Here is a 20,200-nt window from a genome sequence, read left to right as displayed (position 1 = left end):
AAGTAGACTGCCATTTCCATGTCAGTATTCACCTTCCGCAGCAATTTCATCCTTCAGTCCCCCCCCCCCCATTCTTCTTTACATAACTGCTGGAGCTCTGTCAGGTTGCGTGGGGAGCATGTATGAGCAGCCTTTTTCAGATCTTAATTGGACTGAGATTGGGACTCTGTAGTTTTTAAGACAGCGGTGACAGATGCCTTGCATGTCTATTCAAATCACTTCAAACTACAATCTCCATTTAACCAACCGTGGGACTCCCAAAACCAAATGGCCCCCAGTGATTAATAAGATGTGAGGGGCTGCATTCTCATGCCAACATGGCTTTGCCATTCATTTTTCATTTATATTTTATAATAAATTTAGATCACAATTTAGAGATATTTTTACACTTTGACATTAAATACTCTTTTTCTGTTTATAGGGTTTTAAAAAAAGTCACTTTACAGTATGAACTATGTATATTTGTTCTGAAGGGATTGATGTTTTATTGAGATTATAAATATATTATTAACATAGTCTATAGGCCTATATTATTCTGGCTTTTATTTAAAGAGGATCAAATCAATTATCCCATTCTTTATCTAGATGTGTATTCGTGTCTTGGTGTTGCTTTGCAGCACAGCAGCTTCACATGGAAGTCTGGTTGGGATCACCGTTGATCGCATGCGGCTCGTGCAGGTGTCAGTGTTTGTGTTGCCGGTAGGAGGGACTTGATGCTCCAACTTCTCATTTTGTGTCTCTGTGCTCTCCAGCCAGTCGTCCTGGTCCTGCTTGGAGAGAGACGACGGCATCAGCAGCAACAGCACGGCATTCCGGGGAAACACCATGCATTTTAGGCTGAAAAGACGACTGGAGCCTCACATCATTTCGCTTTGTTATTTTTGATTTCCGTATATTTTTTCTTTCGTTTCGTCCTTTTTGTTTCTCCTTTTTTAGCCAATTTGTTACGCGCAAGGACACTACAGCATCCATCCACGGCAGACACGCTCACATAGAGCCTCCTCTGTGCAGACGCACCACCACCATCCTCCTCTTTCCTTCCCTCCTTCCTTCCTTCCTCCCACTCTCCTCCTCTCCTCTCTCCTGTTCTGTTCTAACCCAGAGGACATCGGGACCTCTTCTCCCCCCGATTGCCCGGAGACATGGATCTATGGTTTCATTCGATCCGGATTTGCTGGTGGAGGGTTTTGTTTCTGATGAGTGTTTTCCAGGACTATCTGAGCTCCATGCTGGACTGCCCGCCGACCTGCAGCTGCTCTCAAACAGAGATCTATTGCAATAAGTCCGACAACGGCAGGTTTTTCCCTTTACTCGCCCTGCAAGATACTGGGAGCAATGGGACCAGTGTTGACATAGCAGAGTTATTCAAAAACATCACCTCTATGTAAGTAGATGCGGATTATGTCGTGCGGTTATTTTTATTTATTTTTTAATCATTAATTGATCACATCCTCAGTGAGGCGTCTGTGCTTTCAGGGTGTCTGTTGCTTTCCTTGCATTGATCTGACTTGTTGGCCTAATCCCTTATCTCGAGACTTTTTGCACTTCTCTCAGTCTTTTAAGTGGCCTTTTATGATAATACAATCTATGATTCTATGATAATCGGTCTTGTCTATTCAGTCTGCCCAGCACAAATAAGACAAATCCCGCGCAGTCTTTTCAGACGTGGCGACAGACTCCTTCATGTTGAACCTTGTTGTAGTGAATGTCGGATTTGTGTTTGTGCGTGTGTGTGTGTGTGTGTGTGTGTGTGTGTGTGTGTGTGCGTGTGTGTGTGTGTGTGTGTGTGTGTGTGTGTGTGTGTCCGTCCTCATAAAGTTGGTCCTCTGCAGCGGCCCGCAGGCCCATACACGGCCAGATGACAGTTGGGGTTTTGCGGTGAGAGGCTCGGGCAGCCTGCAGCAGCCGCTCCGCCAGACTGGGCCAAATCAAACAGAAGTAAATGGTGCAGTCAGGTCAACCGGTTCCATTTCCTCTGAGACCGATGCCACCCCACCGAAACTTTATTGGCCTGCGTAACCTACTGATGATGCGGGCGGGGTTCTAGAGGAAGTGGGTGTTAAAAACTCCACTTGTGGCTCCCCCCCCTCTAAAGAGCTGGAGATGAAACAGGATGCTTGGGTTTCAGAGGATTCATAAAGGGTTTGCTTAAAACAGAGGAGCTGTGACAGCAGGCTCTAGAAGCCCCCCCCCCCCCTTTACCCACACACCCCCATAAATAGGCTACATTTTCATTCTGCATATTCTCCCCCTCCTCCTTCCTCTGTCTCTCTCTCTGTCTCTCTCTCTCTCTCTCTGTGTCTCTCTGTCATCGGTCCTTCCTGCCAACATCAAAGCTCTCTTTCTTGAAAAGTCAGAAAAAAGCGGAGCTCGGGCCTTAAAATAAGACCTCTGGTGTGGATGAGGCTGATTTGCATATAAAGTAAACATCCCCCGTGCTGGAATTCCCCGCACGGCTTCCTCCGCCTCGTCTCACACCACACAGGACCCCCCCCCATCAGTTTTAGTATCCCTTTTACCCTTTATCCGTTTGAGGCAGACAACAACTTATTTTGTGACATGGTTCATCGCTTTCCTGGGCCACTAGAGGGTAGCCTGGTACCCCTTATACACTGGGAACCAAGCTACTGCTCCCTAACACTGGAGTCATTTACGTGACTGTTTTATCAGAGGGAGTGTTTAGTCACATCAGGCGTCAGTTTCAAGCTAAGCAAAGGATGGTAAAGAGATGAAGGCCAGAGATCACAGCACCATCGCACTACCAGTGATTAGTCTGACCCTAGAGTGAACCTCAGATATGGATTTCCTCTTGTAAAACCTCCTGTCCTTTACCTCCTCTCTCTATTGGGATCAACAGTTGAACACACTATTTGCTGGATTTGCATTGTGACATGCCCACATTCACTTTACAATAAGCACAAAGCCACACATAGATTGCCTTTTTGCCTTTTGAGAAACCCTAATGCCATTGACCCAGGACTAATTGTGCATTTCATGGCCCCTCTGCCAGGCCGCTGGTTTTCTTGCTGCTCAGCATGGAGAGCAACCTCCACCCAGCACTAGCAGCCGCTCAATGACAGCTTATCAGACGCAGTAGCTCCCAATGCCACATCGGCTTACACACATCCCATAGGAACTGATACAGTCAAATCCCACAAAGATTTGTATATGTCGTGTATAATCCCATAATCAACTATACATGTGCATGTATGTGTGTTCAAAGCATGCATATTATACACAGTTAATTATGTGGCTTAACAGAATTGAACACCATCACTTGCAACATATTTCTAAACATATATTGTGCTAATGAAAACATATAAATGAAGTGTAATTAATAATAGCAGCTAACGGCTTGTGTGGCCAGAAAACATGCTCTTTAAAAACAACAGCCTGTGTAACCACAGTCATAGAGAGCAGTCAGTTATCGAGGACACATGCAGCACAAATTCCCCTCGGGCCTCTCTCTTTGTAAGGTGTTAGATGCATGGGTTCGGCTAACGAGAGGTCTATTTCACTCATCACAAGGGAAACAAGAAGAGATGGGGACAATTTATGGAGATGGAAAACTATAGTGAGGGCTCTGAGCAGCAAGTGTGGGATGATTGGCCAGCCAAAGAAAACTGCCAAGTCAAGATAATAGTTTTCCAGTTCTCTCACATTAGAGATTCATCACAAGAGGCATCACTGTTTGGAGAGGATAAGATAAGGCCTTGCTGTGATACCTGCAGAAAAACAACGGCATTCTGAGAGCAGCTGAAGCGTTTGACAGGTTGTGGAAGGGCAGCTCTGACTGCAGGTGCTGCCTTCTTTGCAGAAACCAATCAGCGTTTCCACCTCTGGTGATGACGTTTGGCCTCATTTTGTTTTCCCTTTCTTTTTGTAACCTTTGAGAGCATCTTTGTCAGGAGAGGCTAAGGCATCACACCAATCTGTAGAAGTCATCACTGTGGTGTCTCCTTCTTAATGTCTCCAGCATAGATCCAATAAAATCCCCTCTCTGTCCTCCTCATCTCCTCTGCTCTTAAGTCCATCCTTCCATTCACTCCTACAATAGGAATAATCAATCTTAAACCGTGCTTTTAGATGGTAATATAAAAATGAAATGGCCATATAATGTAATGTCGCCATAATGATTGTACATTTGTCTGTACTTGAACTAAAATGGAAAGATGAAATTTTTTTTATCTTTCAGGATATAGAGCCACCACCTTTAACCAAAACTTAAGTACAATTTAAATTTTACAAATAATATCAATGTATCGCGTGCTGTCTGTAAAATATGCAGATTTTAGATTTTAGTAGTAAGAAGTTAGCAGTTTACAATTCTGTGTTCCACTTATCTCCACATCTGGAAAAACATGGCCCACAACCTTCCAGTAAACTTGCACTACTTTCAGTAAAATTATAGCACTTGTACCATAATTACTGTAGTGTAATACCTGTCATTTTATGGGGATACTCTGAATAATAATTTGTGTCTGATATAATTCCACAGGACAGGTTATTTTGTGAAAAAGAGCAAATGGAAAAAACATCAAAGCTGTCACATCCGTCCACTGCTTTGCTGGCTGCATGCCAGTTACATCGCTTTCTTAAAAAGTTGTTTTGGGAAGTTTTTTCTGTCTTTTTGATTTTTAAAATTTCAAAACAGCTCAGCTCCGCTTGGAAGTATTGATCTGTGAACACCTTCAAATACACATTTCATATGAAACCTGCCAGCTAGCTGATGCTGCCAAAGAAACCGGAATGTTTCCAAGGTCCACTTATAGGTGACTTGTGTGGGCTGCAAGTGTCCCCCGGTTCAGACGCTCAGCATAACTGCATTACATAAATTCAGCATTTTCTCTACCTCTCAAAACTCCTGTGCAGCCCACGTAAGTGTGTGATTGTGGCCAATAGCAACTTCAAATCCAAATATCTGTTCTATAATGCTTGCATAAGTATTCAGAATGGGAATTGACAAGTTAACTTTTATAGCATTTAACTGAAATTGTAGTATTCCCTTTTAAACTGAGAGTATTTGCTAACATGCTAGAGTACTATTTCACCACACAATGAAGATTCTTTTGTCATATGATTCATGTATTTATACGGATGCTCCAACAATGTGTATTTTATTTCCTTAAAGGTGGGGACAAAAAAAGAATGGTTGAACTTGAAGCAGTGCAGGCACAGTCCCTGGTAATTGGTTAAGCTACAAAAATGCTGGATCCTATTGTCCATACCCAGCTGCATATTGGGAGGCGTCTTCCTTCTCTGTATTTACGGCATCACTCATCTCCATGTCAGCCCAAATAACATTACCTCGCGAGGCAGCCAGATTTACAAGATCACGCAAGAATTATGAGAGAATCAAAAGATCACCCCATAATTACAAGATCACGTGAGAATCATGAGTCACACGAGAATAGCTCTCGCAAAGGAAACACTATGCCAAACGTTTTGGAACCAGGATGGTGAAGGTGAGGCATGACCCGCCCTACTCTACCTCTGATTGTCTAGTAGCTACTCAGGCCTTCCTGGGTTGGGTCGGTTAGGTTTGGGCAAGAGGAGTGGGATTGGTTATGGTTAGGGTAAGAATGTCAGGGTAAACCAATCAGAGGCAGAGAAGGGCAGGACATGCCTTTGTCATCCTTGGAAACAACACTTGAACACTATTGCCAAATTCTACCGGTAGACACAACATGGTATACAGCCTGTATAGTCCAACCGTAGTGAGCTCCTTCTGGAGCTTCAGAAGACATTACACAACTGTCCCAGCTTTTTATCAACGTTCACAAGCTAATTACAGCACTAGTCAACGTGTAAAATCAGTTACTTTTACCTTTAACACATTAGGAATAATAATATTAACGATTATGAAAAACAGGCTCAAATAAAAACTAAGGATTGGAATAAATAATGGGAAATGCATTGATTAATCCAATTGTGCCAATATGTGCTGTAAAATATATTTATTTGTCAGCCTTGGGACCTTAGAGGAGCGTTAAAGGAGAAATCATCACATCAAAAATTGGTCAGTGGAATAAAGGTGCTGGGTTTTGCTATAGTGGCGACTTTAAGGGTCAGAGAGATACCCGTGACTGTAGAGAACTGTTGTATATCTCCTCAATATGAAGCATAACAGAACATCTAACACATTTTATATTTATTTTGGACATTTTATGGTGTTATCTATTTGGTAATATAATGCTTGCAGATTTGACTGTATATGAATTTCTTACTTGTGGGGAAATAACTGTCGATGTCCATTGTTTCCCTGCCCAGTCAGCCGGAACCTTGTCACAGGGTTTTGTTCTGCGCTCTATTCTGGGATGTAAGACGGATGAACAGAATGGTGTGCTCCCTCCATCCAGATCTCACACACTTACATTCTGAGACACTCCTACCTTCACTGCCTCACTGCTGGCTTATATATTTATTTCCCCACATCCTCCGTCTTGCTCTCTATCCATGTCTTTGTCTTTGTTTTCTGCTCAGCTGTGTGCAGCTCTGCTGTCTGGGTTTCTGAGGCCCACCTGACTGTACACCCTCTCTGTTTGTCGTCCTGATTTATTTTTCTTTGTCACCTTGATATCTCTCTCTGTCGTTTCCATTTTATTGAGTTTTTAAATTATTATTTTTGCTCTTTATAGGTGAGATGTTGTTATTTTCATTTGAAGGCATGAATACATTATACCTAAACCTCACTTACCCTCTGTTAGCTGCTCATGAGGAACATGCTCAAAGCTTTACACCTGTCTGGCAGCAGCCTTTAATATCTGCTTTATATCTAAGCACATATCAAACAAAAATCACACTCTAATATTCTAATGCAACACTGCTGCCACTGTTACTCTGTATTTGAGAGGAATTCTTTTGAAACTGGTTTATGCATTGTCATTTGAACAGGGCTGGGTAAGATGAGATAAGATATTCTTTTTTTAGTGCCACAGCAGGGAAATCTGCAGTGTTACAGTAGCAAAGGTGATAGGACCCGTAAAAGAAAAGCAAGTAAAAAAAGCAGTTACCAGTAAAAAGAAAAATAAGTACACAGACTGAATGTCAAATTCACAACATTGCAAATAAGAACCATGTTTTCCACCATGGGGCCTACCAGGACAAAGCTGGCCTTCTTACCCAGTCTAAGTCTCTTCCTGTCAGCAGCTGAGCTGCTGGCCCAGCTGACCGCTCCATAGAAGATGGCCGATGCCACCACAGAGTCAAAAGAGGTCCTCAGGAGTGCCCCTTGCTCTCTGAAAGATCTGTGTGTTTGTGTTGTCCATCAAGTCCAAGTTATTATTTAGGTGAACAATTGTAAGACCCAGGAGTAGAGTGTTTGCAGCTGTGGAGGTCCATCACCAGCTCTTTGGTTTTCCCTGATGGCGCCAACCCACAAAGCCCGGGGTCAGTTCTATGTATATTCCCGTCTGTGATGAGATACATTTTGTTGGTGGAAGTGAGCTGAGTTGTGTTTGAAGTCTGCAGTGTATGTAGAGGGTGAAAAGGTAGGCTGCCGGAACTGTTCCCTGCGGGGCCCCCGTGCTGCAGACGACCATGTCGGACTCACAGTCCTGTATCCTTACATACTGAGATTGGTTGGTGAGGTAGTCCACATTCCATACACAACATTTTAATTAACACACTTTGTCTATACATATGTAGCCTTACATTTTACTCTTTAGAAGTAGCAAATAATGGTTTTGTAAGAAGCAGGTGGATGCTAGATTTAATGGCATCATAATTTGCTAACTCAATTTACTTAAATTAATTAAATTTTAAAAAAAAACCAGAAAGACAGAAAAATAGTGAGTTGGGCTGCCACTACGTGGCTCTTACAGACCTTTTCCACGATACCTAAAAATCCCAACGTTTTTCCACGGTTACATGCAAGCTTAGCCTTACAAAAAAGCTTGGTAACACACGCAGAGGGAGTGGGACTTCATTTTCTGCTCAGGATGCCATTACTCCACTATATCTTTACATAGCCAATATGTGTTTGCTGCAATATGCATATTCTGAATGTCAAATACATCCCCTTTAATAATTAAAATGAGTAATACCTTGGAAACGCAATAGGACGTTTTTATAGCTAATGACCAATCAAACAACTTCTGAGTAGGGCTTGGTATCTGAAGTACTCAAATGTTAAAGGGCATCTAAACACTGGCAGTCTGACAAGAACTCTGGCTCAATAACATTTTCATAAACTGGCAAAATTATTAGAATGAATAAACAACATTAGTTCTGGCCAGGCATTTGGTGCCAACTCTTGGTACTTACCAGTTTTCGATTCTCTGTACTAAACACATTTCATTTGAAAAAAAAAAAAAAAAAAAAAAATTGAGGTTGGATATGCTGCCCCAATTTTATGCCTTAAGAAGTTTCAAAGATTTTGATAATACAAAGCAGAATACATGATAAGATGGCTTACTGAGCCACGAGTATGACTACAGTTTTTCAAAAATGTCTTCAGTAGCTGCATTATTTGCTAATGTGGAGAGATGCAACAAGGAGGACATTTTAGCTCTTCAGATTCATTCATTAGTTACTGGCTTGTCTCAGGCTATTAAACAACTTTGAAATGGAGCGCTTTTCTTATGGTTTTCGGGTGATCTTGAGTACCTTTAAAGTCCTCATTGCATTTCCTGTCCCATGTTGTGTCACTGGCATCACCACGAACACCGTTTAACCACCCAGGACGGAGTAGCTAACACACGTCCTGCGTTGGTCCTCACCGTACAGACCCCCAGCTGCCGCCGCAGTGCGAGGCTCACCCCAGGCAGTGCACGTCGGCTCCTCTGTTATAAGCATATCATCAAGTTTTCATGAGCCTGTCTTTGTGGAAAGTAGGTCACGGCTGCCATCTGAGAATTAGGAGGAGAGAGCGCCGGTTTGGTTCAGATCTTCTACATGCAGTGAGAAGTCCCAGCCATGTGACTGACCCAGCTTCTCCCACGCCCCCACCACCTCAACTCCTGCATCCGCAGGCAGTCTTCCCTTAAAAGATGCATACTAATGAAGCTCCCCCCCCCCCCCCTTAACAATCAAACGATGCATTGAGGATCGAGGGGTGAGAAATACTGAAGGCTCTGCTGTTTCACCCAGGATTAGAAAAACCCTTTAAAGCCTTACAGCGGCACTCCAGGGGCTTTCTGTTGACATTTAGTTGAGCTTCTGCTTTTATACAGAAGATTATGAGTCAGTGCCGCTACTGTGGGCAACAGTTTGTCATGTCAAATTTGGAAGATTGAAGGGACCAGAAAAATCATGTATCTACCTATTTAAACTGCAATTTGTTCCATGGTGGCATGAAAAACACTGAAAAAATTCCCATGTGCATAATCCATCAATTTACATCTATTTACATGCATTGCCTTTTGCTGGATTTTTGTATTTCTTATTATGTGCTATGTGATTGCTCACTAGTAAGAAACAATTATCAAGTACCTGCTGCTGTAAGATATCTACTGATGAACACAAGGCAGACAGTTGTATGTCTAATTAGGTAGCATGAGCTTTACTGAAGGTTTATTACAATTAATCACGTTTAAACATGATATCTGTAGGCTCAACCAAGCCACACTGAAAGCAGCATTCCAGCTAATTCCTTCTTCTGCATCCTTCTTCATAATGTGTGATGCTAGTGGCTTAAAAACTCTTTTTCCTTTCTCTCGATCTCTTTCTCTCTCCTCTCTGTCGGTCCATCACTCTCCCACACACCATTAATTTCGTCCGAGATAACTTCTTCCCAGGTGAGGATGTGTGTCTGACCTCCATGGTGTCTATCACCGTGTGCTGTCTCCCACCAGACATCACCGACACGAGACCCCACCTTCCTTGTTTCTCTCCCAGGACCCTAATAAAGCTCCTGCTGCCTATTATTCATGTGGGATGTTTTCTGTTCCAAAAAACATCAATCATCATGTATTATCAAGTAGGAGGAGCCACCCCACTGTCCTCTATGTCAGCGCTGACTGGCAGGGCTGTGTGACTAATGCAGCTCTCTCAGTTGTCACTGAGCTTCAGCCATGCTCTCCTACACGGTGTGCATGTTGATGGATGCTATTCAACTGCAATCTTTCTTCTTTTTTGTAAAAAAGGAAATGCCTATTTTGAAACAAAAACAAATTGTTCATCTTTGTGCGCCTGCACTCCTGTATGGTGCGTGATTGCCTGCATCAAAATCTTGCTTCAACATGTCTCAGCTGACCTCAGATGGCTTCTGTTCAAGATCACTTGGGAGATGAATCTTAACCTAGCTTTGCACTAGAGCATTCTTATTATTTTTGTTATTCATGTTTCATCACTTTTTAAGGCCATGGCATTTTGGTAAGCTCTGAACTAGAAAACACACTTTCTTTCAAAACCTGAAAAGTACATAGTTGCTTTGTAGTGTTTGGCCTTTCTTTGATCGAACAAAGCAATACATTAGCCCCGTGAGCCGCCCTCCCTCATCCGGCCTTCAGCTTTCCATCTGTACAAATGAGAGAGATCTGTTTGAGGCAATATGTGCACTGATGTTTAAGCGGTAAACACATTAAATTAATTAATAGCTTGGCGAACATGGCTGTTTATTTTTGACCCCAGCATTATTAGTGGTTAGGACATAAAGCATCGCAGCACAAACACACTTTTATATTTCCCTTTAAGCAGAAAGATATTTATATATATTGGCCCTGAGCTGCCTCTATTTATTGATTACCTCAGATGCTCTGATATCTGTATTTGCTTGGTTCTGTGGACTATTGGTGCGTATTGCACTACATCAAAACATTATGGACCTGGCTGGCAGGCCATTCAGCTATACTCAGCGATCATTCTCAGTGAGCCAAGGACTCTCGGTGGCGGTAGTCAAGAGCACCAGGAGGGTTTTTTAGGACCCGGGTAGAGCTTTGTGTGGAGGCAGATGAGAACACATTAAAAGTAAATGGTCCACTGGGACTCACCTCTCCTTCCTACTGGCTCCCTGTTGGTGCAATGACCTTGCTACTCCAGTCAGAATATTACAGTCACTCTCCAGCTTCCTCCAAAGGCTAAAAAACTCATCTTTTTAAGAAGTACCTGACATCACCCTCTCTTCCTGCTGATCTGCATCCTCTAATATGCTCTCTCCATGAAGTAAAAAACAAACCCATAGCTTTTATTTATCATATTCCATTCCTAAAATTGAGACCCTACCAAGTCCAGCCTACAGCGCTGGATAAATAAAAAAATTGCTCTCTTATGTTGCCTAGTTGCAGTCCCTCTGTGCAGATACATTTAAACTTACAGTAAATATTATTATTTTTTTCCTGTTGAGAGTTACATGAGAATATTGATATTAATCTTATTATGGTACTCTCACCAAGAAAGCGAATTATCACCTTTCACACACACATTTTCGGATTCTGTTTTTCAAGTTGCTTGAAGTATTTAGTATCTTTGCTGTGTCTTGCTTTAAAGTGCCCACATTATGAAAAACCCATCCATGGTGTTCTGAGTGAGATCCTGTTTCTGAATGTCCTCTGTCTTCAGTTTCTGGATGAGCTGGTCAACATCTGCACGGCTTTCTACGTCCCTAGCCCAGACCAGGTGGCTAACCGTAGCATGCTAGCTCGTTCTCAACGGCAAAACACTGCTCCAACAGCCACTAGTTGACCAGAATCTCCAAAATAACTACTTCCTGTCCCTGTTCTACTTCCTGTACATGTTGTGCAGGTTTTCCACAAGTGTCCTGGTCTAGAAGAAATCTCCCAGCTAATCCTGCCTTGGACTGACCAAAGCTGGAGAAAGAGTTATCTAGCTGATGGATCTTATCGAGCTACTGAGCATGTGCAGCTCCCAACAAAGATAGGATAGAAGGGAGGTGTCTCACTCTGTAGGTAAAATAAGTAAGATGTCTCACTCTGTAGGTAAAACAAGTGAGATGTCTCACTCTGGAGCTAAAACAAGTGTGATGTCTCACTTTGTAGGTAAAATAAGTGAGATGTCTCACTCTGGAGCTAAAACAGAGCCCCAAACACACAGGGTGTAAACAGGATCTGCAGCAAAGTGCAACAAAAATATGGAGTTTTTAGAAAATTAAGCCATGGAAGCCTATTCTGATACAACCTCAAAATACAGTTATGAACCTGACAAGGAGCAGAATATGGTTTCTTTAAGATGTCTCCTGAGCTTCTTTGGTATCATTGCTGACATTTGCTCCCTGCAGATGGCACACAATGGTGCATTACAGCTAGCTTCCTCTCTCTACGAAAAACTGTAAGCAAAGCAACTTTAAGTCTGATTGGAGTTCTTTTGGTCAACTCAGGTTCTCAGCTGAAAATGCAAAAAATTATTGAAGGGGTGTTGTGGCTCTAAGGCGTTCACTTTATTTGATGAATTTAAGGTTTAAGTTAGTCGTCTGTGAATAAGATATTCAATTGCACACCAAAACTAAAAAGTGGATTGCTTTGCTGTGGCTGCTGCCATGACTCAGATGTTCGTTAGGGACAGAGGAGTCTGTGACAGCAGAAGCTTCAACTCTAAGATGTTTGTTGGAATTGTTTGATCAAATTAGCCTTTTGAAAACTTAACATTAGCGAGCATATGGCGTTTGCATTGACCGCTGAGATTGTTCCCAGCAAAACTACCTTGTGTTAAAAACTGATCACAATACAATTTTAGCATTTAATCGCTTTCTTTTTTAAATGTCTTTTTAAGAATGATTAATTATTAATATTGATGATAATACAACAAAATTACTTTGAAATACCTTTATGTGCACAATTTTCCAATGCTAAGCCACTAACAGACAAACTTTTGATAAATGTTGACCTCACACAGCTAAAATCGGGACACAGGAAATTTCAGGAGATTTCATCATTCCATATTTCATGCACTTTATGAAACACAGGTTGGTTTATAATTTATTAATCATGTGGGGTCACCACATTATGGGAGTCAAAGTCAACAGAGTCAACAGGGCTAAACAACAACAACCAGGAGTGCATATATTATGAGTAGGAGTGGCACTTTTGGTAGTTAAGCTAATTTGGCGCTTTAGCTAAGCCTCCATGTGGAAATCTGCTATCTGTTCTTTGACAGGACTCTGATGGAGAATCGGCTGGCACGTCAGTCAGGGGAAATGACTTGCAGTGGCAGCTGTCTACGTTTGACACTGTGAACTGTGGAGGCTTCTTGTTTACAGAGGAAACCATCACCTGTCAAGCATCACTAATGTGTTTATTGTCGTCTTGTTCCCCTCTGGTTATTTTAGGGAGGAGACAGGAGGAGTGGCACTGATTGAATGTTCAGTGGTGTGGAGTTTCCTCTTGACGTGCATTCTTTTAAAGCCTAATCGTTATTTTTCCTAAATAACCATTTTTAACATGGTCTGATATATGTGATTGGATAGATTATGAGACAATGGGCCCCCACCCCTAGATATTTGTTGCATATTTGTAAATGTCAGTTTTACATTTGGAGTGGTAGGGTGGCAACTGAAAGCCAGAGTTTTAACATTCATCATAAAAAAACTATAAAGCACAAAAAAATTAGAAACAGTATAAATCTGGTATGTAATGCAAAAAAAATGTTTTCTTAAAGGGACAATCTGTCATTAATGTAATCAATAATCACCCAACAAGAAGTTTAAAACACAAGAAAAAGACACCTTTAACTTGAATAATTGTCAAATCATTCAAGTAATATATATACATATATATATATATATATATATGTACACTACAACAGATAGCTTAAGTTAAAACAGAGCTTCATCTTCAAATGTCAAGCTTGTGAAAAAAAACACAAGCTGCTTATTTTCCATAGTCAAACTATAAATATTATATACAGTTACTAAATGGACCAGTTTATATTATTACACTACTATATTAAAAGTAGCCTAACTATTATAAATCACAGTGTCACAGAACATCAATTTGCTGCTCTGCTCTGTCAGTCGCACCGGTCCGTCCAGCCCACTTCTTCTGATCAGGCATGAGTTGATCTCACAACCATGATCATTTTAACACTAAGCCATACGCAAAGTATCAAATACATTAAAGAATATCAATTCATGATGCTTGGATGAATGAATGAAATAGTATGTTTTTTTATTAAGCAATGAGTGAGAGAACAAGTGTGTGTGTTTCTGTGTGTGTGTGTGTGTGGTATCTAACAAGAACAAAGTGAAGGAACAGATAAGAATACTGTGTGTCTATACAGTATAAGTGTTAAGAAGAGAGGGGTACGGTGGGGAAACAGTAATAGTTAGCATTAAATGACTCCTGTATTGCTCGTCCTGCAGTACACCGCCACCTGTCCACCATTAGCATAACGTCTTAGCCTGTTCCGCTCTGTGCAGCCCTGAATGATTGCGATGTAGACAGACAGATAAAGATAAGTATATGCATCATAAAGGGCCTCTGATATATTATAGAGGTAGCTATTTAATCAATTTACCCCACGGAGATACCTTCACAGCTGGTGAAGTCGAGTAAACACACTAGCAGGCAGTCAGTCGGCTACCAAGTGAAAATATATATACTATATATATAATATATATATATATATAATTATGCTGTGCACATACAAATAAAGATCAGTGTATGCATAATAAAGGGCCTCTTAGAAAATATGGACAGTTGACAGTTTAAAAGAGGGAGCTATTTAATCAACTTACATCAGAAGTTACTCGATGGTCAGCAATGGAAATTTATGATGTCCAACGCCGTAGGATGGATGTTTGGAACTCTGCGAGGCTGCGTCCTCCCCCCCCCGGAGGGAGGCGTCAAAAAGAGAACAACCGAGTCCAATGGGAGTGTCACCACTCTGTCTTACTCCATCCCTCTGCCCAGGGCCTATGCCCGGTAGGCCCTTTGAATAATCCATACACGTGTATGGGTTAGCTTATCACCCATGGAGTGTTCTGTAACACTTCAGCAGCAGTAAAACATGCACAGAGATGTGATGGCCAGCTGCCAAGGCGTCATGTCTTGAGGTAGACTGACGAGATGCGTGCTTTGGTCGTCCTGTCTGGCTAGACGGATTCATGGACCGCCATTTTAAAAAATGACTGTGTAGTGTGTAGATGTGTAAAACAGAGTGTGTGTGTGTCTGAGAGAAGCACTTGCTTAAATGGAAGCATGGAGAAAAATAGAAAACAATCAAATATTCAACAACCTTGAGCTATATCTCTCTCCAGTTCCAGCGTTCTTTCTGGAGGTAATTGCTTGACACTGTGGACCTCTGTGAGAACTGTAGTACGTGAGGACTAGATGTTAATGTATTTCAGTCAGACAACAAGAAGACAAATTTGAGAGGAATTTAACAAGAACCTTCTAAGACTTCCCTTTCTACTCATGTTTCACTAAATCAAAGACAGTTGATGTTTATTGATTTGCCCAAGGGATAGAATTATAGAAGTGCAGCTTTTTAGTTTATGTGTATTGTGTTGTAATGAAAGGATTCCTCTGCCAGACACGCAACTGCATATATTGTGTCTACCTTTTTGAAACATTATTAGGACTGCACTAGCACATGTACCAGCCTAAAATGTAACTGCTCAGGACTGTTAAGACATGGTAGCACACATAAACTACATGCTTTCTGGTCTGGGAGTTTTCTATGTTCCAAAATGCAAAAGCATTGTGGTGTGAATTCAGATGGACAATTTAGAATTACTTTTCTGTGGTTCTGGCATAGATACGATTTAATTTAGAGAAAAACACTAACTCCAAATCTTTTAACCATTAGTCAACCTAAATTAAAGGAGTAGCTCAACATTTTGGGAATGAACTTCTTTGCTGTCCTACCAAGAGTTTGATGAAAAGATTGATACAGGAGTGAAAAAAATGTATTGTGCGCAACACTGCTTTATGCTTCCATAACTTAATACACAAAGCAATGTTTCGACGTACGGAAACATTACCAAAGCAGTGTTACGGACAATACATTTTTTCACTTTAATATTTTTCATTTGTCCGGAACCTGCCAGAGTTAGTTCATGTTTATTGTCCCCATAGGGAAATGAGGTTGCAGTAAAAGATCACATCACATGGTATTCAAACATTAACACAGATTAGGCAAGGAGGAAGGAGGAAGGGGGGTAGAGTTCCAGACCAGCTGGGAGAAAGAAGAAAATAAAATAGATACACAAAATATATCTATCATCGGACGGGACCTTCATTATTAAGGAGTTTAATGGCCTGTGGAACAAAGGAGAGCTTGGATCTATTTTTTGTAAACAAAGGAGCACAGTATCGTCGTCCTGAGGGCAGCAGTTCAAATGAGGAGGAAAGGGGGGGGGCTTCTGGTTGCCCACAATGCTATTTGCCTTTCTCAGTATTCTGTTTTTGTATAAACTTTCCATACTTGGAAATGGAATACCCGAAAGTTTGCTGGAAGTTATCGAAGATGGGATGTGCGCACAATTTCTTTTCTTAAGATAGATACAGGACCAGTCTTGATTTGTAAAGCAATGTGGCTGCCATCAGCAGCCAGCCTGCTTAAAGATAAAGACTGAAAACAGGGGGAAGCAGCTAGCGTGGCTAGGCTACCTAGCCTAAGTCCACCTACCAGCCTCTCTATAGTATCTATCTCCTCATTTGAATTAATCCACACGTTGAAATGTAACAACAAGCCTTGTGTTAGGGGTGTTGTTGCTACTGTGGGCCAAGCTAGCTGTTACCCTGGCTTCAGACTTATGCTAAGATAAGCTAATTGACTGCTGGCGCTAGCTCCGTCAGTCTTTTCACCTAACTGAAAGAAAGCAAATATACATGTTTCCCAAAAATGTCAAACTATTAGATCATTGGGATGATTTTGGAAGAATTTATGACATTGTTGGACTGCCAGACTGAAGGGTTAAGTTGTCTTAGTACTAGAACTCCATGGAAGTTCTATATAGTCAGTGGTGGAAGAAATTTTCAGATTTTACTTGATGAAAATTACTAATACCGCACTCAAAACAATTCATTTACAAGTAAAAGTCCTGCATTGCTAAAAGCTACCTAATAAAACATGTTAAGTATCATCAGAAATATGTACTTAAAGTATTAAAAGTACTCAATGCATAAAACCCCTCACAATTTAGAAACTGGAAACGATCCAAACAGTTCAGTCAGTCAGTCCGTTAATGGTCTAACCGTCTCAGCTGGACTTGTAGGCCTGTATATTGTTAGTTAGTTTAATTTATGATAAAAATCATGTTTTATAAAACATGTGTTTTGTGAGCAGACCTCTTAATCTATGAAGTAACTAGTAACTAAAGCTGTCAGATGAATGCAGTGGAGTGAAAGGTAGAATATTTCTCTCTGCGATGTAGAGGAGTAGGAGTAGAAAGTGCCATTTGCAGTCAACACCAACATTCTCTGATCCTTTGTTTTAAGGACATGATAATGCTGTTTGTTTTTTTCACCCTCCTACACCTCGGTGTGTTTTACTCCCCCAAACAGGACACCTTCACTCACTGTCAACCCTGTTAACCAGTGTCTGTGTTCTTGCAAAAATAGCATTCTGTTATTTTGACACCTGGCTAAATATCACTGCAGCTGAATCTAATTCCTGCTGCGAGCAGCCCTTTTTTTCTTTGCTGCATGTGTAAATTCCTCCTGTCAGAGTCCTTCGTCTACATGGAAATGCTAATTTATTGCAAGCTCTAATTAACACAAGGACTGAGGTGGAGAAGTGTCACACACATGATACAGCTTAACCTTTTGCTTTGATTTCCCTAAAGCCTTATTTTTGATATTCACAGGAAAACAATTGTGTTTGCCCCTGTGGTTCTGAAGCTGCTATATCCCTGTGTATCAGTCTTCTCCATACTTTATAGTTAGTAACCACATATTTATACCCATACATGAAATGATGATGTGGTTGAAGCATCCCTGTACTCTGTCCTCCAGCTCCATGACTCATGTAACATATGTACATATCTTCCTTAAAGAAGGTGAACACTCATAAAATAACTCTTCAGACTTCTTTCTTCTACCTGAACTACGTCCTGTTCCACTTTCCCTTTTTTCACTCACATTCATTTAGTCTAAACTACAATTTTATAAAAAGAAGCAGAGCACAGGGTTCCAAGTACAATGCTCCAGGATCATTGTGAGAGTTGACATCATGATACAAATTACAGATCATATGTTGGGAAGATTGTCTCATTTCAAAGAGTAAAGCCAAGACAGACTTGTTTCACTCTCCGGAAAATGGTGGACTTAAATATAATATATGGCCAGATATGTTTTAATATCATATCAGCCCTGAATCCATTGGAATCATGTTTACATTGGATGATTTGCTGCTACTTCAGGAAGCTGAGTGCTCTACAGCAAACAGTGCAGGTGGAAAGTAAGGGTGTGGAGGTCGGGGGGGCTTGGGCTGGGCTGGGCTCTGGTGGATGGGCACCAGTTTGCCTCTTGTCACAGACCTGCATTAATGATTGATTTGTAATGTACGGATACTCTAGAAAGAATTTTTAAAAGGTCACAGAATTAAATATTTTGCAGAATAATCATCTAATATCCACATTGTTGTCTATTGATATGGTTGGATCATACATACATTTGGAGATCATCATTTATATTGCTCATATTATTGTAGCCACTGCAGCTGGTGCCGGGTGACCTTGGACTCAATACTTCTGTTGTAAGAATGTTCCAGTGTAAAGCATCATTAGATGAGTCAACACACACATACCTTTCTGGAGTAGTCTAGCCACAGTAATACAGAAAACCATTTCTCGCATCCTTTCCCATATTATGGCCTAAATGAACGTAAATACAATCACCCAGATAAATGCAATGACAACAATAATTGTATATGTCTCCAAAAAAGTAAATAACATAAAACCTCCTGTTACTTTGGCATACTTCATAATAAATTTTTTCTTTGAAGTTGCATGTTTTTTTCACATTTACTTATTAGATATTAGTATTATTTATTAACTCTAAATACCACAAAAGACTCTCAAAACACAAAAGAGCTATGTGTGTGACATCCTCATAGTCAAAAACATAGGATTTAAAGGTAAAAACCCTGAAATATATTCCATGAGTGTAATGATGCGGTAAGATACGTGTTTTCCAATGACGGAAATGGCGTCCATCTTGGAAGATGGCGTCCATTTTGAAGAATCACGCGGCTTACCTTATTTTTAAATAATTGACCCCAGAAGGATAACCACACCAAATGTGGTGCTTGTATCCACGATTTTGCCCCTTATGGGCCCCACTATACGGCCTGCATCTGTTCTGTATCACTGTGCTGGGACCGCCCTGTTACACCAGATGTCCAGTCGGCACCTGCAGTAGTGGATGTAAAATGTGTCACTGGTGCTCCTGAAACCCTGAAATGCATATGGATATTCACATTCTAACCACTATTTAGCATTTTAGCCAATTATTGCAATGCCTTGCAGTCCATCAGTACTATAATCATCAGTGTGTCAGTGTGTAATCAGTGGAAATCGGATTGTGCTCCTGCACCAAGTTTAAAAATTGCTGAGCAGATATGTAAAAACTGGCAGTAACAATATTGTGTTGTAGGAAATAAGCCACTTTTCTTCTGTGAACCTTGTAAATCTCAGGCTGAGTGTCATCAAAATGTTGAAATTTACATGTAATGATAGCATTGGGTTTACAGCAAGATTCCATCTCGGGGTTGTTGTTATATGTTGTCAGACTTCGTCTTGCCCTGTAGGGCACACACAAGGTAGTCCAATTAATTTGCTCAGTTTTCTCTTACAAAGTGAGGGGGGAAATAACAAATTATTTTAATGAATCCCTTATATTCCTCAGGGATACATGGATAACTTTGGGCTGCAAAAGTAGCTCTGAACATAAACATCGGATGGAAAAATAAGATGACAATTCATCATTAATTCACTGGGATGTCTCATTGTAGTACTGATCAATAAAGTTTCCCAATTATGTTTTAGGCATGTAGCTTGTGCTTTATGCTGAGTGAGTTTCACAAAAAAATAAGCCACAGTGAAACAAGCATCATTTCCAGATCATAACAAGCAGCCAGTTATAAAGAGGTCAGAGGTCAGAGCATCTAGACAGCAAAAGGTGGTGAAAATAAATGGATGATAAAGAACAGCCAGATAAAGAAATGACAAATGAACAGAGAAGTGAAAAGATCTTTAAATGTCAGTTTTTACTGTAAACTGAAAGATAGAGCCAGACCTTATTCGGACCAAGTGCTGCGATGGAGTGCAGTGGAGTGTATCCCAACCTAAACCCAGTAATTA

At 40.9% G+C, this 20,200-nt stretch overlaps 1 protein-coding gene across 1 annotated transcript in view; it reads left to right on the top strand.

The window, feature by feature from the left end:
• The first annotated feature begins 732 nt into the window (after positions 1-732).
• Positions 733-20,200, top strand: part of ntrk3b (neurotrophic tyrosine kinase, receptor, type 3b) — a 171,315-nt gene continuing 151,847 nt past the window's right edge. Inside the window, 1 exon segment of the mRNA XM_032523479.1 lies at positions 733-1,384. Coding sequence (XP_032379370.1) covers positions 1,143-1,384 — 242 coding nt within the window. The 5' untranslated portion in view covers positions 733-1,142.

The sequence above is a fragment of the Etheostoma spectabile genome, chromosome 1, assembly GCF_008692095.1.
Source record: "Etheostoma spectabile isolate EspeVRDwgs_2016 chromosome 1, UIUC_Espe_1.0, whole genome shotgun sequence".
Lineage (NCBI taxonomy): Eukaryota > Metazoa > Chordata > Actinopteri > Perciformes > Percidae > Etheostoma > Etheostoma spectabile.
Note: the sequence above shows the minus strand (reverse complement) of the source record. Positions and strands in the feature narration are given on the sequence as shown.